This window comes from Ovis canadensis, chromosome 12 (assembly GCF_042477335.2).
Source record: "Ovis canadensis isolate MfBH-ARS-UI-01 breed Bighorn chromosome 12, ARS-UI_OviCan_v2, whole genome shotgun sequence".
NCBI lineage: Eukaryota > Metazoa > Chordata > Mammalia > Artiodactyla > Bovidae > Ovis > Ovis canadensis.
Window position 1 is genome coordinate 48,007,965 of NC_091256.1, and position 27,412 is coordinate 48,035,376.

General features: G+C 37.5%; 1 protein-coding gene and 1 non-coding gene across 2 annotated transcripts in view; one reads left to right on the plus strand and one right to left on the minus strand.

Annotated features, from left to right (window-relative positions):
* Nucleotides 1-27,412, plus strand: part of FIRRM (FIGNL1 interacting regulator of recombination and mitosis) — a 50,722-nt gene that overhangs the window by 13,854 nt on the left and 9,456 nt on the right. The window contains exons 8-17 of the mRNA XM_069545609.1: nt 1,749-1,887; nt 7,438-7,518; nt 12,270-12,334; nt 15,248-15,396; nt 15,635-15,764; nt 16,863-17,049; nt 19,186-19,268; nt 19,616-19,667; nt 21,148-21,237; nt 25,676-25,861. Coding sequence (XP_069401710.1) covers nt 1,749-1,887; nt 7,438-7,518; nt 12,270-12,334; nt 15,248-15,396; nt 15,635-15,764; nt 16,863-17,049; nt 19,186-19,268; nt 19,616-19,667; nt 21,148-21,237; nt 25,676-25,861 — 1,162 coding nt within the window. The remainder of the gene's footprint in view (nt 1-1,748; nt 1,888-7,437; nt 7,519-12,269; nt 12,335-15,247; nt 15,397-15,634; nt 15,765-16,862; nt 17,050-19,185; nt 19,269-19,615; nt 19,668-21,147; nt 21,238-25,675; nt 25,862-27,412) is intronic.
* On the minus strand, nt 279-384 carry LOC138416734 (U6 spliceosomal RNA). The gene has a single exon (XR_011247848.1). It is a non-coding gene; the product is annotated as a U6 spliceosomal RNA (small nuclear RNA).

Here is a 27,412-nt window from a genome sequence, read left to right on the forward strand (position 1 = left end):
TACAATCCCCTCATTATATGCTTTTGAGTTGAGTTTAATTCCACTTATAATTTTAACTAGAACATTGTGTGAGGTTACTAGGGAGAATGTCCATAGCATTCATCCAATTCTTGAGGGTGGAGGGAGTATATTTGAGATGTAAAAATGGTTAAGAACCTCTACTTTATACATATGCATAAAACATTAAAGATCAGTGTAATACTTTCAGGTCTTGGGTGCTTTTCTTTTTTTTTTTTTAATTTTACTTTACAATACTGTATTGGTTTTGCCATACTTTGAAAAATATGGAATGCTTCACGAATTTGCGTGTCATCCCTGCACAGGGCCATGCTAATCTTCTCTGTATTGTTCCAATTTTAGTATATGTGCTGCCGAAGCGAGCACTTGGATGCTTTTCTTGCACCAGGTCATTACATTGCCAATAAGTAATAAATAGTGCAGTGGTTAAAAGTGTCAACTCACAGCCATGCTGCATATTCTTGAATCCTTTCTGAAATCATTTATCCTTTGGAAGTCCTAGGCAAGTTAGTTAACTTCTCTGAGCCTTAGTTTGCTCATCTGAAAATGGAAGTTATAACAAAAGTACCTTCTTTATGGGGGTATACTGTGTGGATCACAATAAACTGTGGAAAATTCTCAAAGAGATGGGAATACCAGACCACCTAACCTGCCTCTTGAGAAATCTGTATGCAGGTCAGGAAGCAACAGTTAGAACTGGACATGGAACAACAGACTGGTTCTAAATAGGAAAAGGAGTACGTCAAGGCTGTATATTGACGTGATGGACTCGATGGACGTGAGTCTGAGTGAACTCCGGGAGTTGGTGATGGACAGGGAGACCTGGCGTGCTGCGATTCATGGGGTCGCAAAGAGTCGGGCACAACTGAGCGACTGAACTGAACTGAGTGAGAATTAATTGAGTTTATCAGTGTGAAGTGCTTAGAACTCTGCAAGGCTAGTGAAGTACTCAGTGAGTTAGTCATACTACCATCACCATCAGGGCTTTCCAGGTGGTACAGTAGTAAAGAATCTGCCTGACAATGCAGGAGATGCAGGTTTGATCCCTGGTCCAGGAAGATCCCCTGGAGAAGGAAATGGCAACCCACCTAAGTATTCTTGCCTGGAGAATCCCATGGATAGAGGAAGCTGGTGGGCTACAGTCCATAGAGTCGCGAAGAGTCAGACACGATTGAGCAACTGAGCACACACGCCATCACCATCAAATATCGTCTACTCTTGCCCACTTCTGATTCATTTTCTATTCTGCATTCAGACTGATTTGCTTCTAAAAAATTCAATCAAATCATGTCACTCTACTGTTTAAAGTCCATCCAAGTTAGAGTAGATGTCTCCGTTGTAGCACCCTGAACTTCTCCACCTTAGCATTTGTCACAGCTGCAGTCAATCAATTATTCTTACATTATTTAATCTTCTGTCTTGTGTTGGACCAGAAATTCCATACAGACAGGACAGGGATTGTGTCTTTTCATTCACTCCTCTATCTCCAGGCCCTCACAGACTCCAGTGTATAGTAAGAGTTCAATTAATATTTTATAAGGAGAAATAAAAACTTAGCAACTTAAGCTAATATGACAACTTCAGAGGTAAAGTCAGCACGTCTTAATTATGCCATGTCTATTATAAATGATGCATTTAGATTTTTTAATGTGTTCTATCAAATCATATTATGGTCTTAAGTTATTTAATGTGTTACTTGTGGTGATTATATTTTCTTTTTTTTCATTTAGGCAGAGCCTTAAGCACCAGTCGGTTATAAAGAGTCAGCTGAAACACAAAGATATAATTACTAGCTTGTGTGAAGACATTCTTTTCTCCTTCCATTCTTGTTTACGGTTGGCTGAGCAGATGATGCAGTCAGATGCACAGGTAAAAATGTGGGGTGACAGCACTGTGAACAGTAGCTCCTTTTCCTCTGACAGTTATTACTAAATCTATGGATCAGTTTACCAAAATGGGTTTTAATTTCTTTTGTTTTTGTTTTCAACCTGTGAGATTATTTGTAGCCCAATATTACTTTTCACCCAGACGTTACATTAGACTCCTGTAACTCCTCTACTTTCATTCTCTACAGTCAGTCTGTCCCTGCCTTTTAAATACTCGCTGGTTGGTCAAGGCATTCTCCTCAGAATCCTTGCAGTCTTTTCTACTCTTACACAGAAGTCTAATTCCTTTTGCTATTTTTATTTAAGGTTGTCTTGAAATAGCCACAGTGAACCTTTTCTTCACCAATCCATTGCAACTTGTAGAGAAGCAGTATACACATGTGTGTATGTGTGTGCATCTGTCAGTCTTCTAAACTTGGTTTATACTTATATATATTTATATTGATTTCAAAAAATAGTGTTGAATTTGCATCAGTTTTATAAAACATTGTATTCTAAAAATTTGTAATTTGCTTATTGGGAATTACAGTTTATTTTTCTATAACTGTTATACATAATCTGTTCTCAGACTAGCTCTTTAAAGTTTAACTCATAATAGTCCTAAATTAAAGGACTAAGCATACTCATGACTTAACAGTTATAACTAATAATTTCAATGTGTTGTTATTTTTAAGTTGCTAAGTCGTATCCAACGCTTTGTGATACCATGGACTGTAGCGCGCCGGGCTCCCCTGTCCTTCACTGTCTCCTGGAGTTTGCTCAACTTCATGTCCACTGACTCGGTGATGCCATCCAACCATCTTATCCTCTGTCATCCTCTTTTCCTCCTGGCCTCAATCTTTCCCAGTATCAGGGTCTTGTCCAATGAACTGACTCTTTGCATCATGTGGCCAAATTATTGGAGCTTCAGCATCAGTCCTTCCAATGAATATTCAGGGTTGATTTCCTTTAGGGTGGACTAGTTTGATCTCCTTGTTGTCCAATGGATTCTCAAGTGTCTTCTCCAACACCACAGTTCAAAAGCATCGCTTCTTCAGTCCTCATGCTTCTTTATGGTCCAACTCTCACATCCATACATAACTACAGGAGAAACCATACCTTTGACCACATGGACCTTTGTCAGCAAAGTGATGTCTTTGTTTTTTGATATACTGTCTAGGTTTGTCATAGCTTTCCTTCCAGAGAGCAAGCATCTTTTAGTTTCATGGCTGCAGTCACCGTCCACAGTGATTTAGGAGCATAATAAAATAAAATCTATCACTGTTTCCCTATCTATTTGCCATGAAGTGATGGAACTAGCCAGGCTTCAGCAATACGTGAACCGTGAACTTCCAGATGTTCAAGCTGGTTTTAGAAAAGGCAGAGGAACCAGAGATCAAATTGCCAACATGCAGTGGATCATTGCAAAAGCAAGAGAGTTCCAGAAAAACATCTATTTCTGCTTTATTGACTGTGCCAAAGCCTTTGACTATGTGGAGCACAATAAACTGGAAAATTCTGAAAGAGATGGGAATACCAGAGCACCTGACCTGCCTCTTGAGAAATCTGTATGCAGGTCAGGAAGCAACAGTTAGAACTGGACATGGAACAACAGACTGGTTCCAAATAAGAAAAGGAGTACATCAAGGCTGTATACTGTCGCCCTACTTATTTAACTTACATGCAGAGTATATGAGAAATGCTGGGCTGGAAGAAGCACAAGCTGGAATCAAGATTGCCAGGAGAAATATCAATAACCTCAGATATGCAGATGACACCACCCTTATGGCAGAAAGTGAAGAGGAACTAAAGAGCCTTCTGATGAAGGTGAAAGGAGAGTGAAAACGTTGGCTTAAAGCTCAACGTTGAGAAAACGATCACGGCATCCAGTCTCATCACTTCATGGGAAATAGATGGGGAAACAGTGGAAACAGTGTCAGACTTTATTTTTGGGGGCTTCAAAATCACTGCAGATGGTGATTGCAGCCATGAAATTAAAAGACACTTACTCCTTGGAAGAAAAGTTATGACCAACCTAGACAGCATATTGAAAAGCAGACACATTACTTTGTCAACAAAGGTCTGTCCAGTCAAGGCTATGGTTTTTCCAGTAGTCATGCATGGATGTGAGAGTTGGACTGTAAAGAAAGCTGAGCACCAAAGGATTGATGCTTTTGAACTGTGGTGTTGGAGAAGACTCTTGAGAGTCCCTAGACTGCAAGGAGATCCATCCAGTCCATCCTAAAGGAGATCAGTCCTGGGTGTTCATTGGAAGGACTGATGTTGAAACTGAAACTCTAATACTTTGGCCACCTGATGCGAAGAGCTGACTTTGAAAAGACCCTGATGCTGGGAAAGATTGAGGGCAGGAGGAGAAGGGGACGACAGAGGATGAGATGGTTGGATGGCATCACTGACTCAGTGAACATGAGTTTGGGTAAACTCTGGGAGTTGGTGATGACAGGGAGGCCTGGTGTGCTGCAGTTCATGGGGTCGCAAAGAGTTGGACACAACTGAGCAATTGAACTGATGGGACTAGATGCCATTATCTTAGTTTTTTGAATGTTGAGTTTTAAGCCTGCTTTTTCACTTTACTTTTTCACTTTCATCACGAGGCTCTTTAGTTCCTCTTTGCCTTCTGCCATTAGAGTTCTATGAGGTTGATATCTCTCCTGGCAATCTTGACTCCAACTTGTGATTCACCCAGTTTGGAATTTCACATGGTGTACTCTGCATAGAAGTTAAATTTTCATTGGTAAATGAGTTAAATATTTTCCCATAGGATAACAGTAACATCTCTTCCTGTCGTAGACCTGTGAATGGATATAGGAAATTCCTTTGTCCATTGTTCTTTGCCCAGCAACTGTGGGGGTGGGCATGTGAGGATTTATTCAGTTCCTAAAATTGGTCACAGCTTCTAGGGCCGGGATGATCTGAAAAGAGAGACCTAGAGGAGGATGGGAAGTTTGAAAATGGCTTCTGAAATTGGTGAGGAGTGAGGAGTAGCTTTAGGAAGAAGCAAACCCTTGCCTTCTTGCTTCTCTTCTTTTTATCTATCCTCCCCTTCCATCCCTTTTTTCCTTTTCTGTCCCCACTTCCTTCATTTATCCTTTCTGATTCCCCTTACCTTGCTGAAAGGAGAAGGTATTTCCTTAACCTGTGTCAGTGGCAGAAAGGATGCTCCCTTTTCCTCCTTTATCTTGTACATTTATATCCTCCACTGCAGCCTCCTCTTTTCCCAGTTTCTATCTTGCTTATCTTGACACCACAGATCCCCCAGTTAGTACTTATTCAGAGAGTAAGATTAGACAGATTCCTTGGAGAGGAGTGAAATGGGGAAAACTGAAGCCACCGTACAGTCTATAGTGGAAGAGGAAAGAGAAGTCCTGAGGGTACCTGATCAGGATGGCTGTTTGTACATAAAGTATATAAGTTCAGTGCATATAAACTCTTGTATATGAAAATCAGAGAATTGTAAACTTTACCAACGGTCCAAGTAGATTTTCATGTTTTTCCTTACTTGTTTTTCTTTATTTAGGATTCATAAGAGTAACTAGCACTACTTACTGCTGTCCATTGCCTGAAATGGAGCTTTGAAAAAAATCTCTGTAGTTTCTCCATTCTTAAGTCTAAATTTTAAATAGCAATGCCCTCTGCTGTTTACTATTGATATTTATTGAGGAATCAAACTCTTTCATTAAACTCTTCCAAGCAGTTTTTTCACCTTGTTTTTAAAAATATCAGAAAGAAACCACTGGATTTCATAGGTAATATGCTGTTTATGGAAACATATAGATGTATGAGTCCCTGAATTATGTAGTTGAGGCTGCTATATAACAAATGATCACAACTGACTGCAAATCAGGTGGCAGATTTATTCACTCGCAGTTCTAGAGGATAGATCTCTGAAACATATCAGCAGGACCTTGTTCACTTGCAGACTCTGAAAGAGTCCGCTGCATCCTCTCTTTTTCTGGTGTCACTGGCATTCCTGGATTTGCATCTGTACAGCTTCAGTCTCTGCTGCCGTCATCACAAGGTATTCTCTCCTTGTCTCTTCACATTATCTTTAATGGGCACCAGTCATGTTAGATTGAATGCACATCCTACTCCAGTATGACCTCATCTTAACTGATTACATCTGCAACGTCCCTACTTCCAAATAAAGTCACATCCTGGGGTTTTGGGCATTAGGACTTCAACCTGTCTTTTTAGGAGACACAGTTCAACCCAAGACAGCTCCTATAAGGGATGTTTTCTCTCCTAAGTCTTGAACATGGTTTCAAAATGAACTATTATATATAGACTTTGTAACAAGCTTTTCATCACCAGTAATTTAGACAGGGAAAATTTATTTGTAAGGCTCTTAGATATAAATTTGTACTATAATTCCTACTTTTTCTAATGTAATGCTTATAGAAAGTTATATTCAGAAAAACTCATTTTAAATCTGTTTCCTATAGTTGGATTTATTGCTCACTACATTTAGACTTTATCAGTATTTTTCTTTTATCAGTACTTTAAAGAAAGGAAGAATAGCTCAATATTTTGAAACATTAAACACATAGCACACATTTAAAAATAATAATATACAAATTGTTTTGCAGCTTGATTTTTTACTGAATCTATCTTGAGGCTTTCTGTATCCCTGAGGGTATATCTACCCAATTTCTTTTAATAGCTCTATGCCACTGCCGTTTATGAATTTACCTTGGATTTACTAACCATTCTCCATTAACTGGAGAATTTCAATTTTCACAACATAAGAAAGGTTACATTGCATATCTATGCTGGTATTTCAGTAGAATATATTTCCAGAAGTGGAATTGCTACTGGGTCAAGGAGTTTTAATGCTCAAGCTTTTAATAATAATAATAGTAATGCAAAGAGGGTGTTATTTTATGCTCCCATAAATGTTAAAGTGCTTATTACTACACTTCCATATCAACACTGGAATATTATCAGTCTTTTAAATCTTTGCTAATCAGATAGTCACCTTTCCTCCAGCTTCAAAAGACATGTAATTAGGTTGTAATTTGGAGGTTTTCAATATTTATTGGAAATTTTGTAGTTTCTTTTCTACAAATTGCCTTCTCATGTCTTTTATCTGTTTTCTTTTATATCTCATTCTTTTATGGGTTTGTAAGATCTTTTTCTTGCAGTCTATGGAGTCACAAAAAGTCAGACATGGCTTAGTGACTGAACAACAACAGAGACCTTTTTCTTTTGACCATTTTTTCCCCATATAGCAAGAGACAATTAAGATATTAAAGTTAGTTTCACTGTCAGGTCAATCAAATATCACCTCTTTTGCTGTTTTAGATAGTTTTCAGTAATACAGACTAATTTTTTGAAATATCTTTATCATCATTGGGTGTGTTTTGTATTGCTTCTAACAGTAATTCAGAGAACAATTATTTTCTCATGGAAAATGTTTCCACTCTGTGTTTATTAAGAGATATTTTTAGAAAATCCTGTCTCATTTACAGTTTTAGCTAATTTCATGTTCTTTTCATATTTATTATGGTTTCTTACTTTCTTTTTTTCGAAACAGGATAATGCAGACTACAGATTATTTCAGAAAACACTCAAATTGTGTCGTTTCTTTGCCAACTCCCTTTTGCACTATACTAAGGTAAAGCTTATTTTTTTAATAATGCATGAGTGTGAAATCTACAATACATTGTAAGTTATCCTGTTTTTTAATTCCTGCCAGAAAATCTCTTGAAGTTATTTTATCAAGAGTATATTTTGTAGGGTTTTTGGTTTAATATTGTTTGTTAAATATTGAGCATCTGTTATATTGTTTAGGTTGCTACCATCATATTGTTACTAGTTTTATTCAATTTTCTGAAAAATTTATTTTGTAAGTATAAATTATTTCTAGAAGCACAGATCAGTTTTTTTAAAAGATAATTCAGTTTATCTTTACTGTTGATAAATTATTTCTAAAGTAGGTTGTTAAAGTTTAAATGTTCAAGCTTATAATAATTTTAAGACCTGTGTATTTGGGAGTCATCAGGGTAGCATAGTGATAGTTGAAGATATATGAACAGAATAGGTAAGTTGTCAAGGAAGATTATTTAGAGAGAAGAGCAGGGGATACTTAGCAGCCAGTGAAAGAAATAGCATTAATAATAAATGTTAGTAATTAAAAAACTATTGTTCATGTTAAATTTGTTTTTGCCCTTGTCTTCCTCCTTTTTTGACAAAAAGAGAAGGATCTTCAATGACTGTTTATTAGTCAAAATTCCATGACAGGTACACTGACTTCTGACACACTTGCCATCCTGGTTAGTGTGGTGAGTTTGTCCTCTGGGCCACAACCACTTACCGTAATTGGCTGCTCTGACACTGGGTTCCCTGCAGTTTGCAGGGTATGTATTTCAGTGGCAGAGGTACATGATGGGGAGGTCCTAGCTCCAGTGGTACTTTTGGGTAGTTACCCATCTGATATTTACTGATATGTAGGAGGTAAAATGTGCCTAATTATACTGAAGAGACTAAAAGTTGATCAGTTCTATGAAGACCTAGAAGATGTCCTAGAACTAACATGAAAAAAAGATGTCCTCTTCATTGTAAGGGATTGGAATGCTAAAGTATGAAGTTAAGAGATACTTGGGGTAACAGGCACGTTTGGCCTTGGAGTGCAAATGAAGCAGGGCAAAGGCTAACAATTCTGCCAAGAGAATGCACTGGTCATAGCAAGCACTCTTTTTCAATAACACAAGAGGCAACTTTACACACGGACATCACCAAATGACCAATACCAAAATCCGATTGATAACGTTCTTTGTAGCCAAAGATGGAGAAGCTGTATACAGTCAGCAAAAACAAGACCTGGAGCTGCCTGTGGCTCAGATAACCAGCTCCTCATAGCAAAATTCAGGCTTAAACTAAAGAAAGTGGGGGAAATCACTAGGCCAGTCAGGTATGACTTAAATCCCCTATGAATATACAGTGGAGGTGACAGATAGATTCAGGGGATCAGATCTGGTAAACAGAGTGCCTGAAGAACTATGGACAGAGATCCATAATATTATATAGGAGATAGCAAACAAAACCATCCCAAAGAAAAAGCAATGTAAGAAGGCAATATGTTTGTCTAAGGATGCTTTACAAATAGCTGAGGAAAGAAGAGAAGCAAAAAGCAAAGGTGGAAGGGAAAGGCACACCCAACTAACTGTAGAATTCTGGACAATAGCAAGGGGAGACCTGAAGGCCTTCAGGTCAATGGACAAGGCAAAGAAGTAGAGGAAAACAGCAGAAAGGGTAAGACGAGAGATCTCTTCAAGAAAATTGGAAATATCAAAGGAACATGTTGTCCAAAGATGGGCACTATAAAGGACAGAAACAGTAAAGACCTATTAGAAGCAGAAGAGATCAACAAGAGATTGAAATAATACACAGTAGAGCGGTACAAAAAAGATCTTAATCACCTGGATAACCATGATGGTGTAGTCCCTTACTCAGAGCCAGACAATCTGGAGTGTGAAGTCAAGTGGGCCTTAGGAAGCACTGCTGCCATTAAAGCTAGTGGAAAGATGGAATTCCAGCAGAGCTATTTAAAATCCTTAAAGATGATGCTATTAAAGTGCTGCACTCAGTATGTTAGCAGATTTTAAAAACCCAGCAGTGGCCACAGGACTGGAAAAGGTCAGTTCTCATCCCAGTTCCCAAGAAGGGCAGAATTAAAGAATGTTCAAACCACTGGACAATTGCACTCATCTCCCATGCTAGTAAGGTTATGCCCAAAATCCTCCAAGCTAGGCTTCAATATTATGTGAACTGAGAACTTCCAGATGTTCAAGCTGGGTTTAGAAAAGGCAGAGGAACCAGAGATCAAATTGCTAACATTTGCTGGATCATAGAGAAAGCAAGGGAATTCCAGAGAAACATCTACCTCTGTTTCATTGACTACATTAACTGTGGATACCAGACCATTTTACCTGTCTCCTGAGAAACCTGTATGTGGGTCAAAAAAGCAACAGTTAGAACCTTGTGTGGAACAACTGACTGGTTCAGTATTGAGAAAGGAGTACGACAGTTCTGTTTATTGTCACCCTGTTTGTTTAACTTATGTGCAGAGCAGATCATGTGAAATGCTGAGTGAGATGAGTTATAAGCTGGGATCAAGCTTGCTGGTAGAGATATCAACAACCTCAGCTTTGCAGATGGTATCATTTTAATGGCAGAAAGCGAAGAGGAACTAGAGCCTCTTGATGCTGGTGAAGGAGGAGAGTGAAAAAGCCAGCTTAAAACTGAATAGTAAAAAAACTAATATGTCATCTGGCCCCATCACTTCATGGCAAATAGAAGGGGAAAAGGTGGAAGCAGTGACGTATTTCCTCTTCTTTGGCTCTAAAATCACTGTGGATGGTGACTGCAGGTATGAAATTAGAAGATGGCTTCTTGGCAGAAAAGCTATGACAAACTTTTTTGTGTGTTAAAAGCAAAGATAACATTTTGTTGACAAAGGTCCATATAGTCAAACCTATGGTCTTTCCAAAGAGAGCCAAACCAAAAATGACACCCAGTTACTTTGCCAACAAAGGTCCATCTAGTCAAGGCTATGGTTTTTCCAGTAGTCTTGTATGGATGTGAGAGTTGGACTATAAAGAAAGCTGATTGCCAAAGAATGGATGCTTTTGAACTGTGGTGGTGGAGAAGACTCTTGAGAGTCCCTTGGACTTCAAGGAGATCCAACCTGTCCATCCTAAAGGAAATCAGTCCTGAGTGTTCATTGGAAGGACTGATGCTAAAGCTGAAACTCCAATTCTTTGGCCACCTGATGCGAAGAGCTGACTCATTTGAAAACACCCTGATGCTGGGAAAGATTGAAGGTGAGAGAAGAAGGGGATGACAGAGGATGAGATTGGTTGGAAGACATCACTGACTCAATGAACATGAGTTTGGGGTAAACTCTGGGAGTTGGTGATGGACAGGGAGGCCTGGCGTGCTGCAGTCCATGAGGTCGCAAAGAGTTGGACATGACTGAGCGACTGAACTGAACTGAACTGATAGTCTTTCCAGTAGTCATGTATAGATGTGAGAGCTGGACAATAAAGAAGGCAGAATGCCGAAGAATTGATGCTTTCGAATTGTGGTACTGGAGAAGATCCTTGGAAAGCAAGGAGACCAAACTTGCCAGTCTTAAAGAAGATCAACCCTGAATATTCATTGGAAGTACTGATGGTAAAGCTGGGCTCCAATACTTTGGCCACCTGATGAGAACAGCTGACTCATTGGAAAAGACATTGATGCTGGGAAGGATTAAAGGCAGAAGGAGAAGAGGGCAACAGAGGATGAGATTGGTGGCATCACCAATTCAATGGACATGATCTTTGGTAAACTTTGGGAAGTGGTGTGGGACAGGGAAGCCTGGTGTGCTGCAGTTGATGGGGTCACGAAGAGTTGGACATGATTTGGGAACTGAACAATAACAACATACCCTTTTAAAATTAGTTCTTTTCTTACAGGGGAATTTTTAAAATAATTATCAGTTTATTTTCTATACCCTATGATAACAATTTATTTCTTTGACATTCTAAGGTATAGCATAGCCATAGTGGATAAAGCTATCACAACTGTACTTGAATCCCAACCTTACTGTTTTTTTGCCATGTGACTCAGCTTATTTGATACGTTAGCCTCAGCCTTTCTAGTCTATAAAATTGGGACAATAATATGTCGTTATAGTTTTTGAAAAGTGAAAGTTGCTCAGTTGTGTCTGACTCTTTGTGACCCCATGGGCTGTAACCCACCAGGCTCCTCTATCCATGGAATTTCCCAGGCAAGAGTACTGGAGTGGGTTGCCATTTTCCTCTCCAGGGCATCTTCCTGACCCAGGGATTGAACCCAGGTCTCCTACATTGCAGGCAGATTCTTTATTGTCTGTGCCACCAGAGAACCTCCAAAGTGTTAGTCGCTCAGTCATGTCCGACAGTTTGTGCCCCAGGGACTATAGCCCACCAGGCTCCTCTGTCCGTGGAATTCTCCAGGCAAAAATACTGGAGTGGGCAGCCATTCCCTTTTCTAGGGGATCTTCCTGACCTAGGAATTGAATTTGGGTCTCTTTTATTGCAGGCAGATTCTTTACTGTCTTAGAGAACTAAAGTAATGTTTGTAAAGTCATTTCATGTCTACTGAGCACTTGGACATGTTCATTAAATGATAGTTACTAATTGTGGTTGTGTTGATAGTTAACAGTAAAGAATTTTAGGTGCTTACCCTCATTCTCCTTTTTATTTTCATGTAAGAAACTTTGTTTTCCCTATGTGGCACATATAGGATTTCATTTTATTTTGCATGCCTTTGATGAAAAAATATATATATTAGCAAAGCATGTTGTGTACAAGGAAGTGAAGAGAGTTGCTTTATTTTCAGGAGTTTCTTCCTTTGCTCTCTGATTCTTGCTGTACGTTGCACCAGCTTTATCTTCAGATATACGGGTAAGAATGCTATATGATCATTAACATGTAATAGAGCCGTTTGAGCCATGCAGCCCTTTAGTGTATGTCATTTAGAAATCAAGTATCACATGTCAATGTATGGCAGAAACCACTACAATGTTGTAAAGTAATTAGCCTTCAATTAAAATTAAAAGCAAGTATCAGTAATTTTTCTTAATGTTTCAGTGTATTTTTATATGCTTGCTTAAAAGTAATTAATGGAGATGGAAGCTTTTCAAGAATAGATTTCATATGAGTTATATTTATGTTTATATTCTAACTAGTATTTTATACCCAAGTGATGAATAATTGGTCTGATGATAAATAACCAGAGGCAAAAAAAGAGGTTATGTTTACATGTATATATTTTGTATCAGCATACTGTTTTTATCTTAATTTTTATTTTACTTCTATGAGATTTAAGTCAAGTAGTACTTGACTCCATCTTAGAAAAAAATGATGAGTTACAGAAAGTGTATCATAGTTTAGATAAGGGCTGAATGACATCTAAAATTGATGGTAACCTCAGAAGAACCCTTGATTTGACACTAAAGGACTCTCAGCTCATTCATCAGCAGTCCTCTTATATTTCCTTAATCCATTTAGTCTCCTAGACAGCTTTTCATAATCTCTTCTTCTTCAAACATCTTAAATGTCCAGTACCACCTCCCCATGTCTGGTTGTCAGTGTCCTCCCTCTGTGTCACTTAGAAAGATGGAAGCAATATAAAGAGAACTTCCACATTCTTCTTCTGACATATCTATTCTGCCTGTGTCTCACATATTTCCTTGTTCCCAAGAGTGAACTGACTGTGCGCCTATCTGAGGCCAGCCACTATTTCTGCATTGGATTTCACCCTCTCACATGCTCAGGGACCTCACTATCACAGTTGCTCCTTTTCCTTCTTGGATCACCAGTCCTCCCTGCCTTCTGGATCATTCTCACGAGTATACAGCATGCTGTTCTCCCCATCTTAAGAATAACATAAAGCAGTCTCAGCTCTGCATCCTCCTGCGAATAAGCACCTTCCCCTTATTCTACATTTGTTACGATAAGACTCCTAAAAACAGTTGTCTATACCACTGTCTTTTTTGAAGCTATTCCAGTCACTCTCCATTCTAACTCTTCACCAGAACAGCTCTTGTCCAGGTCATCAGTGACCTCCACGTTGCTACGTCTAATGGACAGTTTTAGGCCTCATCTTATGTAATCTGTCAGCAGTGTGTAACACTGTCTTTCAGACTCTGCTCTGTCAGCTCCCATGCCACCCCCCTTCTCAGCAGGTTCCTCCTCGTCTCTCCAGCTACTTCAAGTTGGATGTGCCCCAGCACTCAGTCTTCAGGCTCTTCTCTCTTCTCGGTAGTCATTTAGTCTCAAGACTTTAAATGTATATCTCTTCCCTTTCATGTCTAACCATCAGTCAGGACTAATTCCAGTCCCTGTCTTCTGACCCTCCTCACCACCCCCCACCAAGCTTCCTCATTTCAGTTTAAGTAGTAACTTGGATTTGCAAATTGACCAGGCCAAAAAACCTTGCTGTCATCTTTGATGTTTCTCTGCTCTCTTATGCCTCATCTAGTCCATTAGCAAATTCTGTCCGTATAACCTTCAGAATAAATATGTATATATGCAGTATATAGATAAAGTGAAACAAACTAGGGTTTTCTGTATCATAGTTAGTGTTCCCATTTACTTTATATTTTCCAATTTCTCTGTCTCCATTTTTCTTTTTTGATGTTCTTACTCAAGCCTTTATCAAGTGTAGTAAAAAAACTTTTGTAATATTGTAATACATATATAAATAGTGTGTATAATATATATATTTTAGAAAACTTATGAAGTTTTGCCTAGCTAAAAAATTTATAACATTTTGATTCCACTTGTTTAATTTAATATGAATAGAATGCTAGATTTCTAATTTTAAAAAATGGATATGCAACAAGTAACAAAGGTTTACTGTATAGCACAGGGAACTATAGTCAGTATCTTGTAATAACCTATAATGGAAAATAGCCTGAAAAATAATATATGTGTATATATATGTGTATAACTGAAACACCTTGCTGTGTACCTGAAACATTATAAGTTGACTGTACTTCAATAAAATACATGAAAGTGAAGTTGCTCAGTTATGTCTGACTCTTTGCGACCCCATGGACTGTAGCCTACCAGGCTCCTCCATCCATAGGATTTTCCAGGCAAGAGTACTGGAGTGGGTTGCCATTTCCTTCTCCAAATATCAAGTGTTTATCTTAAGGACTTCCTTTTAAATGCTGTCATCCCTAGGATATTCTCATTTTCTGTCAAATTTGCCATAGTTAAAATTAACACTGCAAAATATACTGAATATGTATCTCATTTCACATAAGTTTTGATGAAGTTTAGTTTAAACTGCAGTTCCTGAGACATTTTCTCTGCAAGTTTTTGAATCTTCCTACAGTGTTAGTATAGTTTGTTCTTGTAAAGCTCTTGCTTCTAGGCATTAATTCATTGTCAGTTTAGCCTTCTACCTATTTGAAAACAACTTTCAATAGAAGTAATTAATCCAGAATTTATCAGAAGTATCTTTCTGATGTATATTTCTTATATATATTTTTACTAATTATTTAGTTCATATTTTTATAACTTTTTTGAGAGTATCATCAACAATGTATTAAAATGCATTAAAATAATACTAACATTTTCTTTAAGATTATAAAATTTTAGTTGTAGAATTATAGCCGTGTAGTTCAGAGGTTCTTCATACAATTTTGGTATCAATTCAGTACTTTGAGTTTTGTTTTATAAAACACATGCTACTTAATTTTTAAATATATTTTCACTTCTAGGAGAACATCATTTTGCAGTACTTAGCCTCTGGCCAAAATTAGAAGGTAGCTATTAAGTGAATGAGTTTTTTCCCTTTCTTTCCAGTAAGTTTCCTCCAAGCCTGTATGCTGCTGGGATTTCTAAAGCACAGCAGGAGGAAATAGCTGGTACTTTCCTGGTTACACTGAGTCCACTCATCAGTCAGCTTCTCACATTCCAGCCTTTTGTGGATGTGGTTTTGGACAGTAAATTAGGTAAGCTTCAAAACACATTTAATTACAATGTGTTAGACACATGGTAATTTTCCCTTACATAGTCATCCTTTTTTTCAGTTTTAAAAATTTTCTTTAAAGTTTCTTCTACTTGCTTTTCTTGGAGTATATTTCTAACTTAAAAAAATTATAATTTTTTAATATAGCAATCAGAGTTATATAAAAATAGAGTATGTTTTTACCAGTTTGCTATAACTTAATGTGTTTTTACCACGTGAAGAGCTGCCATGTGAACTACAGTTTCCCCAGTGTCTACTGCTGGTTGTCATTATGGATGAGCTGTCCTCTCGGTCTGAGGATGTGCAGGCCCTGTGGTGCACAGAGAGCCAAGTCTCAGAAGCTACGGCCAGGTAACAGACACGATGTTGTTTATCTCCGATCACATTACAATGGTTTAGAATGCACTGTTGTTTGCAATGACCTTAAAATTAAATTCTTTGTTATATCACATATTCTAATTAATAGTTACTATGTAGACCTCATATATATTGCTACTTAATAAAAATATAAAATACACAAATCTATGACAGGTGATGAAAATATTTTAATTTTGTTCACTCTTTTTAAAGATATTGCCTAATAGTGTTATAAACATTGAGTAGAGATGTAGTTGATAACATTTAAAGATGAGCTCTGATAAATAGAATGCTTAGACACTATAAGGTATCCTCTGGGAAATCTCCCTTGTATTCATTCATTCTTCTTGCCAATATCAGGCTCTAGTTCCTACACCTTGGCTGTTGCTGTGTTCTAGACTTTTATCCTTTCCTTTAGCGGCATCCTATGTACCACTGTCAGGTTAGTCTTCCTAAACCCCAGCTTTTTGAGCTTGCAATTCTCCTGCTTAGTAACTGAAGCATAATGTCCCATGTCCTCAGCTTTGCATTTAAAACCTGCTATTGTCATCATTAACTTTTGCTCCTTATCCTCTCTTTTTCTACACATATACCTTGCTTCTGTCAGACTGGTGATTCCTGTCTGCCTTTTACTCAGGCTTTGTCATCTTTACCTATTATATTTTGCTTATTTTTAATTTATTTTTAAATCCTCTATGAAGAATTCTTAAACCATTTCAATCTTAAAATGACCCCTCTCTGTCTGTATAATAGGGCCTATTTTTTATTTAATATATGATACCTAGTTTAGCTATTTAAGTTTCAGGTTCTTGATGAATTTTGTCTCAGACTTTGTATAGCTCTGTATTTTGTTAATCACTTGGTAAATGATAAAAGATGTATAGGAAAATTCTCCTTTAAGGAATTTCTCTAAATGTATTTTATTTTTATGGATACATGGATACATATTCACATATATTGGAAACTGTTACTGATATATACATCTTGAGACATTTGGCTTTGGTAAAATAACCAACCCTCTGTAGTGTTGTTACACCCACTAATTATTAAATGTTAATAACGTTGGGTTTGATGTTCTCAATTTCCCTGCAGGGTGTCTCTACTCAAAGCCATTTTCTCCAGTTTTGAGCAGTGTTCTGGTGAACTCTCTCTCCCTGTTCATTTACAGGGAGTAAAGAGTAAAGGGCAGGCCGAGGTTGCCATCACCTTGTATCAGCACGTTTGCATTCATCTGTGTACATTTATTGCTTCCCTTCATCCCTCACTGTTCCCTCAACTGGTAAGTTTGTCACTTGCAGGGCTAAGCTGAGATTACTTTTGCTTTCTTTTCACTGAAACTGTGATCAGATATAGAAGAAAGTGTGGGGATAATAAATGTGTGTGTATTTATTTACACTGGGGCATCGTTGCTTTAGAAGCCTGGCAGGCTGTAGTCCGTAGGGTCATATAGAATCGGACATGACTGCACATAGTTGTTTACAGGCTTCCCGGGTGGTGCAGTGGTAAAGAATCTGCCTGCCACTGCAGGAGATGCAAGAGATGCAGGTTCAATCTCTGGGTCAGGAAGATCCCCTGGAGACAGAAATGGCAACCCGCTCCAATATTCTTGCCTGGAAAATTCTGTGGACAGAGGAGCCTGGTGGGCTACTGTCCATGGGATCGCAAAGAGCTGAACATGACTGAGCACTAATAGTTGCTTTACAACATTTGGTTAGTTTCTGCTGTACAGTGAAGTGAATCAGCTATATGTATGCATATAGCCCCTCCCTCTATTAACTCTGCTGCCACCCCATCCTACCCTTCTAGGTCACCACAGAGCACTGAACTGAGTTCCCATCACTATACAACAGGTTCCCACTAGTAGTTTTACATGGCAGTGCACATATGCTAATCCCAGTCTCCTAATTCATCCACCCACCTCCACCCCGACTGCCCTCCTTGAGTATAGTTCTGTACATCTGCATCTCTGTTCCTTCCCTGCAAATAGATTCATCTTACTATTTTTCTAGATTCCACATTGATGTGATGATATATATTTTTTTTCTGACTTACTTCACTCTATATGGCAGACTCGAGGCCCACCCATGTCTCCACAGATGACTCATATTATCTTATCCATATGTATCTATATCCTTGTCATCTTTGTCCATTCATCTGTTGATGGACATTTAGGTTACTTCCATGTCCTTGCTGTTGTAAATAGTGCTGTAATAAGTGTTGGGGTGCATATGTCTTCAAAAAATAGATAGAAGACCTAAAAAGACAATTCTCCAAAGAAGACACACACATGGGCAACAAACATGCTCAGCATCACCAATTATTAGAGAAAGGCAGATCAAAACTACAGTGAGGTATCACCTCACACCAGTCAGAATGGCAATAATCAAAAAGATCTACAAACAATAAATGCTGCAGAGGGTGTGGAGGAAAGGGAACTCTCTTGCACTGTTGATGGAGATGTAAATTGATACAGCCACTATAGAGGTTCCTTAAAAACTAAAAATAGAACTACCATATGACTCAGAAATGTGTATTTATTTTTAACTGTCATTCTCTCAGCTTGCACATTTTATGCTTTAATTCAGTTGGGTCTTAGGAAATGGTAATTTTAAGAGTCCTGTAGTATTCAGATGTAATATTTAGCTAAAATACTTCAGAAAACATTTGGGGTGGAAAGGTATGGAAAGACAGTGTGAGAAGAAGAAAAATGGGTCTATGATTTCACCTAATTCAGTTTCTTAAAAAGAAACAGAGAATAGCAGAATGTAGTACCAAGTCTCCTACAGATCCTAGGCTTAAAGTGTTTGTTTTCTTTTTTAAACTGGAATTGTTTGTTTTGGTTTTTAAAAAATTTTTGGCTGCACTGTGCAGCACACAGGACCTTAATTCCCCAACCAGAGATCGAACCTGTAACCCCTGCAGTGGAAGCATGGATTTTTAACCACTGGACCACCAGGGAAGTCCCTTTTTACTGAAATTAGATTAGAAAAGATTCTGATAAAATTCTAGGGAAAAAATTGTTAAAATTTATTTAAAAATGAGTATCATTTATGATATTATAAATGGGTAATATTCAACACATTAAATATTGTCTTTGAATAGGTTAAGACAGAAACAGAAGTATAGGCATGTGTATTATATATATTGTTCTAGAGACTTCAGCCTACATAGAGGATTTTTGTGGAGCCTAGTGACTGAGTTACCACATTGACAATCACTTTGCATCTCTATAGCCCAGTCCAGTGCTGAACATAATAAATGTTGAGGGGATGGCAACATATATTCTTTCAGACACTAGAAAGTAGAGCTTTCCTATTGAGGATCTGTTGGGGTTTTTTGGATTGTGGTAGTATTTTATTGTTTTGAGAAATGTTATGTTAATGATAATTTACCATAGCCATTTGTTTTTCATTAGGACACTGCTCTGTTGAATGCTGTTCTTAGTGCTAATATGATCACCTCTTTGCTGGCTATGGACGCATGGTGCTTCCTTGCTCGGTACAACATACTTTTTAAAATTTGGGGGTTGATTTACTGTAGTGATTGATAGTAAATGACTTTATAGTTGTAAGTTTATAGAAAATTAAATCTTGATAATCCTTTAACAGCCCCCCAAAATGGTTTGATTTCACATCACAGCACTGAATTAGGGACTGAGTTCCCTCTTCCTTTCTTTGGCTCAGATCAACAGAACCTGTAGCTTAGGTCATTTTGTATGTTGTGATATTCCTTTGCCATGTAAATAACTGCAGTTTAGAATATTTAGTGCCTTATGGTAGTTCATCTTGCTTTTCTGAATAGTTGTATAAATAATTGTATGAGACTGGCTTCTCTTCCTGTCACAGATACGGGACTGCTGAACTCTGTGCTCATCACGTGACCATAACGGCCCATCTGGTGAGTAGAATTACAAAGCCTAGAACATTCAACTTCCCATGCATTTCCTTTGGGGATCTGATAATCTTAAAGAATGTGAATATCAAAAGGAGAAATAGCATGTTAGCTACATGATTTTGACAGTAAATTAGGTTTTTTGCTCTGCATTAGTGCTGATGCTGAGCTTCCGTGGTAGCTCAGACGGTAGAGAATCTGCCTGCAATGCAGGAGACCCAGTTTCAGTCCCTGGGTTGGGAAGATCTTCTGGAGAAGAGAATGGCGACCCACTCCAGTATTCTTGCTTGGAGAATTCATGGACAGAGGAGCCTGGCAGGCTTCGGTCCATGGGGTTGTAAAGAGTCGGAGACGACCGAGTGACTTAACACTTTCACTTTCAGTGTTGATGCTATTGAGAAAGATATATTAGAAAGATTGTAACACTGGGGAAATTGTCATTTTTTCAAAATTTTTTGGAGTTTCATTGATCTGGGGAAGAAAAATTAGGTTGTTTTAGGATAAATTTAATATTGAATACAAAGTAGAGAATAGGAGTTAGCCTTAATGTGGATGACCCAGAGTTCTTACTCTCGCCTCCTTCCTCCGTCTCCCGGGCCCCTCTCTCCTGCCCCAGGCCCCTCTCTAATATGACTTAGACATCCTGACTCTTGATTTTGATGTATCTCTTTCTGAGAGGGACTAAATGTGATAGTAATTGATGCCTTTTGGGTAAAGAAGTAATGTGAATAGATAACAAAGAAAGTTAATGATGACTTATGTTAATCTTTTCAGTGTTGATCTTTTGCTTTTAAATCTCAAGATGTTTGTGTTCCATATAAGATGGGTATGACTGGTTTATTTTTAGTCTCTGGGTTTGGATAAGATTCTATGTGGGCCATGTGTCTTTTGTTTTTTGTTTCGTATATTTCTTGGTTTACCCTATAAGGATATTGTAGACTAAGTTCACTGAGATGCATGGTAACCAGGCAGCTGACATCTGAGTCTCCGTGGCTAATGGTCTGGAGTGCTTACCCAAGTTTTTTCTAAATCCTCATCACATCTTACACAAAACAGTGACTTTTATGTTATTTATCTCATAACTACTTTAAATAAAAGCTCTCCTAGCACATTATGATGGGAATTTTAAATTCTTTTAATGACACTTCCATCTTACAGTTTATATTCACCTCTGCACTTTTGTGCTTAGACTTAAAAAAATTTCACAAGTTATCTTTCAGTAGGGGGATTAACATATCAAGTTATAATCAAAATGGTAATTAGAAATAGAAATTCCAAAGTATTGTTTTTAAATATATCAAAATTGTTTCCATATTACAAAAGTAGGTTCACGGAAGAGAAAAAATTAGAGCAAAGTGCCAAATCAGAAATTAAAATTCCATGTTATTTCCCAGAAAGAGCTGTTGTTAATATTTTGGCATATAAAAGCTTGTAAAAGCTATGATTTTAAGTCTTGATCTCTGCTTTCTCTCCTGTCTTTTCTCAGATAAAATCCTGCCCTGGAGAATGTTATCAGCTTACCAACCTATCAATACTATTGAGGCGTCTCTTCTTCTTCATGGCCCCACCCCAACAGGCAAGGATATCATCTTTGTCACTGTCTTTGAGCAGCTGCTGAGAATTGGATTCAGATACTTTTGAAGGCTTTTTCACCCCCATTTATTCTACATGTAAATGTTAACATCTGAATGTAAATTTTTAATATATTGATTGCTTTGCTTATTGCTTTTAGGTGGATTTAGATTTTGATGTTAAAGAAAAGCCAGAGCTACACTTTAACATTAAGTTAAAGTGATAAAAATAGATCTTATTCAGAGCTATCGCAATAGGAGAGAAGAGATTTCAGTATAGAACTGGGCTCAGTTCTGAATACAGCATAGACTAGTGTGAATCTAGGGTCAAGAAGCAGGGTAGGAGTCTTGTGGATAAAAATTCCTAAAAGGAAACATCAGAGGTAAGGGGGTCATTCTGGCTTGACCAGATTCTTGCTGAACACAGACCAGGATGATCAGATACTAAGGGTGAGGGATTCTTTCTAAATTTAGTTATGATTCTTGCTAAAACTGGATAATGCAAGACCCAGAAAAGATGGATACAAGCCCAGGGTCAAAGGCTTCTCAAGAAGAGAGCTAAGAAGAGCTTGACTCAAGATTGGTCAGAGAGAGAGTCCTTGTCAGTATCTTTACTGCAAGTTACAGACAATCATTCTAACTCTGTCTTCTGAGAGAACAAGATGGTGGAGGAGTAGGTGGACGTTGAGTACATCTAACTCTGTCTTCTTTCTTCTTTCTCATACATTTAAGATACTTGGAATGAAATGGTTCTGTATCCCCTGTCCCTTTATTTTGAAGAGCTAGAATATTGCTTATGCTCTAAATGAAAATGATATCTTTATCTTTTTCAAAGTAAACAAGTTGAACTTTCTGGGGAAAATTGTAAGCATGATGAGCCCTATTTGTTTGCCATTGTGAGGAAGACAAGCTCTGTGTGACAGAGGAAATTCTCCAGTTACAGGAACCTTGGTAGCCTAGTGTAGTCCCTTGGATTAGTCACTTTGGAGCTCTTATTAGCTTTTTATAAAATACAGGTTCTAGGACCTAAGCCTGTGAATAGAATGGGTATGGAGTGGTGGCTGTTGGGTGAGGCTTAGTAACTTGTTTTTGTTATTATTAAATTCCTACATGATTCTGACATGGATACAAGCTGGGGAAACACTAGGTTAGTGAAGTGGGTTAAAGGCCTTGGTGTGAATCCTGGCTTAATATGACCTTGGGCAAGTCATTGTTTCTGAAACTGTTTCCCTGCCTACAAAGTGACAGAAATGTGTAACTGTTTTGAAAAATTTCTTAAGGATTTAGAGATAATATATATGAAATACTTAGCATAGTGCCGAGTTTAGAGGGTACTCAATAAAGGCTGAGTTATTTCTGACCAGAGTGTTTACCCCAAGTCCATGCCTGCTTTCCTGCCAAGAGAGGATGGCAGGGCAGTGAGGAGCCACACTGACCTTCTGGCCCTCTTCCTTAGGTGTCTCCAAGGCAGAAAAGCACAGCAGGCCCACCTCATCGCCCTCCAGAAAACATATTAGGGTTGCTGTTCATGCCTCTAAAACTCCTGAAGAGTTGTCTGCTCCTAATGCAATTTTACTACCTTCCACTCCCCTGTCTTTAAAGGTCATACTCTTGGTTCCTGGTGTATGGTTCTTCCTAGAAGCCCTGTTTCACTGGCAGGCCCTTCCTGAAGAAGTGGGATTTGGAAGAGATCCTCCATTTTCTCACTTTATAGGAATAAAATTCTTTTCCCACAGTTGAGAAATTTTAACTTTTAGGATAATACAACTCAGAATGAATTAGCCCCAAGTGAGTTCTAGAAGGTTTGTTATAACAAACTCTAGTGTATGTTTAGAGATCTCTTATATACTTCTCAGTTTATTTTGAAATTTCCAAATAATTGCAACTATCAGATATGAAGTTATAGATAAATGAGGGGTTACTTGTAATATTTTCCTTCATTTACTTCATTTATCAAATACTGATTTTTCCTGCTGTGTTCAAGTTACTGGATAACACTTAACATTAAGGGAGAAACCTGAATTTGAATTCCTGTTCTGAGAGTCCTTGGCAGAGTTAGTTAATCCTAAAATTGAAATATTATCACTTAGATGGCAGTTGTGAGGCTCAAGGAGATAGTGTATATATGCATCAGGTGAGCATTTAACAAGTGTTAGTTGTTCTGTCATGTCATGTCATGTCAGCGTTTTCCTTTTCTCTTAAGACATGATCCAGCATCTTAAAGGAAGCAGCAGGGAAACCTGTATTTTTTCAGACTATACTATGGACCAGGTTTTGTAATAGGCACTTTAATTCTTTTAATCCTTACCTCAGCCTTGTGGGATAGATGATGTGTTATCATGTCCATTTTACAGATGAAGATTCAATAACTCAGGATAATTAAAGACCTTCTCCAAGCTCACACATAATAAATGACTGAGCTAGGATTCAGATAAGATCTGTTTTGCTCCCAAGTCTGTCCTCTTTCCATGGCTCCCGTATTGTTTTTAGCTGGTTTTCATGCAGCTGCTTCAGGGGCCTCCTCTGGGATGTTGCCTCTGCCTCCTTACTCTCTTTTACCCTAGGAAATATGCTTTTTTATTTCCTGAGGTTACCTGGGGGGAAAGGGTATTAGTATGGTCTGGTTGAAGCACATTGGCAGCTGTGCTACCATTTTCATGTAAAGGAAAGATTATATATTTGCATTTTAAGCCCACTGGTGTATTTTTCTCAGTGTTAAGGAGGGAAGTCATGAGCTCTGCACATTAGATCCCCTTATATTTCACTCCTTGTGAACTGTCAGCACAAGCAGTTTTAAATCTTGAAAACTGTGTTGAGGCCAAGGTTTTCAAACCCAGAATAGTAAATAAATAAATCAGTCTTATATGTAACAGATCTTGGCAACACCTACCTATGTTGTCCAGGGTGTTATTATTTATAGTTCTGTTTTGGAAAGGGAACTTATTCACTCGCTGGACTTTATTATAAAGAAAGGTCTTGTTTGAATTGATGTTAGTTGGCACAATTCTCTTAGCTTTCCTGATGCAGTTTGGTTTCATGAATAAAGCTGCCTGTTGTAATTGATGCATAGCTCATGAAGGGATTCATTTTTCTGGCTTTATCAGCTGCCCCAGAAAATAGCCATGTAATTTCTCCCTTGTTTTGACAGCTAAGTATTTTCTCCAAACAAATACAATTCAAATATAAATATGATATATAATGTAGAAGAGTTTCTCTGTCAGATTGAATATAGTAGTGTGTTTTTTCTTTTCTCATTTTTGATGTAAGAAAATTTTTTTCTTTCATTAAGTAGACTTTGGATATTTGTAAATTGAATTATTCTTCTTAAAAATTACATCAATATTCCTAGAGTATACCTTAATTAGTAATTAAGTACACTATTGCTTTTGCAGTTTTTCTACCAGAAACTGATTTAAACAGTTTAGCTCTTTCTTAAAATAACTTTGTTTGCCATTTTTATCTAGCCCATTAACATGGCATTTTAGAACAGTACTGTTTTTCTGTTAACCTGGCAAACCCTTTGAATTATTTCAGTGGTAGAATTGTTTTGCCAACCATACTGTTATGAACACTTGCGAATGAGTTTCATATGTTGTCTAAAGTAGAGCAGAGCTGGCTAGCCCACTGGAAAACTGAACCTGTGACCTTTGCTTCTCTCTGATAGCTAAGTAGTAAGCCACAAAGGTTGGCTAAATCAATCTTGTTGGTGTATTTTGTAATATTACTGTACAAGTTGTTGAGTACACCGATTCTTAGGAAAAAAATAGACTTATTGGGTAGAAGCATTTAAAATAGCTGATGTGACTAATAATTTAACATTTCTTAATGCATTTATTAGAGCTTCCCTGGTGGCTCAGAGGTTAAAACGTCTGCCTGGAATGCCTGGGTTCGATCCCTGGGTCGGGAAGATCCCCTGGAGAAGGAAATGGCAACCCACTCCAGTACTCTTGCCTGGAGAATCCCACTGAGGAGCCTGGTGGGCTACAGTCCACAGGAGCCTGGTGGGCTACAGTCCACAGGGTCGCAAAGAGTCGGACACGACTGAATGACTTCACTCACTCACTCACTAATGCATTTATATAGTGTTCCACTTAACCTGTGTTTTTCAATTTGGAAACAAATGCAAAAACAAAAAATAACTAAAATGCTTGTTCATTTAGGCTACATTGATCTGGTACCTTGTGATACTGTTACACAGTTAAGAACTATTATTTTTTGTCATACCACCCACACAACATGTGGGATCTTGGTTCTCCTACCAGGGATCCAACCTGCTCCCCTTGCACTGGAAGTGCAGAATCCGAGACTTAACCATTGGACCACCGGGGGAAATCCCAAGAACTTTTAAAAAAATATTAAATATCGAAGCTAATGCTTCGCTTTGGTGTATCAGTTCACTAGACTGTCTTACGTTACTTTTGTTTTTTTAACAATTAATTTCAGGTGGAATTTATCCAGAAATTTCCCCCAAAAGAAACAGAAAATCTGCTTCTGTGGCAGTATATTTCCTTTCAGGCATTACCTGCTGAGCTTAGGAAACAAACTGCACTTGAGGTCAGCAGAGCAGGCATTGCATGGTGTATGAAGTGGCTAGGCAGTAACCGCACGCTGGAAGAACTTGAGTCTCTGGTAAGTGCATTATGATGGCCTTGATTCATTCTGTAGCTGTTTATGAAGCTGCTTTAGTTACTGGGGATGTGTTGTTAAAAAGACACAGTTTGTGCCCTCAGAATCTAGCAAGAGTTTCATATTTTTACACTGTAAGAGTCTGTGAGAAATGTGCTGTTATTTTGATTGATGTAAATATGAGAGGGGAGGGTGGAACACATTGCGAAATACTTATTTGTAGTATATTTGCTGACATATTTCTAGATTTGGTAGAGAAGATTCTTCTTTTTGTACAACCCTCATTTTATGCAAATCTCTTCTGAGTCTTTATATACCTTTCTATTTAGAATGCTCCTCTTAAAATAATGGAATAAAAAAGAAGTTGATCTGTAAGTCAAAATACAGTTTTAAAAACTGGATATAGTACATGTTGTTTGGTGTTTATTTGCACATTCTTTGATTCATTCATTCATTCAGCATATTTTGAATGCTTATATGTGCCAAGCTCTGTTTTAGGCACTGGAGATAAAAAATATATCAAAGAACAAAACCAACAAAAATTCCTGCTCTCATGGACTTACATTCTTTAGCTGTAGACAAAGAAGTAACATGTATATATATATATATGTAAAACTTAGATACATACTATATATCAGTTTGTGATAAGAGACAAATCAAGCAAGGTTGGGCACAGAGCAGTCGAAGGGGTGAGGGCTTATTTGCAATTTTAAATTGAGTTCAGGGTTTTCTTGAGACTTACATTTCTAAACTGAGTGTAAATGTTCTGATACTCTATTACATTTGACTGTAATCATCAAGATAATTTAAAGCATGTACATATATTGAAAGGAAATATTTCTATGTGCCTTTAAGAAACCTATTAAATACCTAGTTAGGAGATGGTGAGATTGTTCAGGTTTTGTATTCATACACAAATTTCTAAAGTAAAGATAAAAACTTCTGTATTAGATAAAATAAAAGCACCTATTTTCTAAAATTCAACAGATCTTTACTGTATGACCAAAACTAGATCAGCAAGTTATTTAATGTTTATTGTAAAAGGAAATAAGTAAATAATGAGTTAAAAGCTGTGTGGTGATTACATAAAATTAAGTGTGGTTGTTGAAGTATAATGGATGAAGGGCAAAATTACTGATTGTTACCACACGCCAACCAACCCCATTCCTGGCCAGTCAGAGAGACAGACATTTGATATATCATTAAGAGTGAATCCAGGAAAAATTATCTTTTGTTTCAAATTCTAAATAGTGTACTTAGGTACTATATTTGTTTATTGAATGCAGTGTTGCTAAAATTTTTAAAGATTAATTATACAACAACAGCAACAATAATTTAGTAAACTTTAAAAGGTTGCTAAGTACATAATGTGAAAAAAATTTAGTTGATAAATAGTATGAATTAGCTTGACCATATTGGCCATTTGTATCAAATCTATTTATTAAAATATGATAGTTTCCATTTTGTTAAATTTTCAACCTAAAAGGAAAAAAAAAATTTTAGGAAAATGAAGCAAATGTTTCTGTGTATAAGGAAAAGTCGTTTTAACAAAAT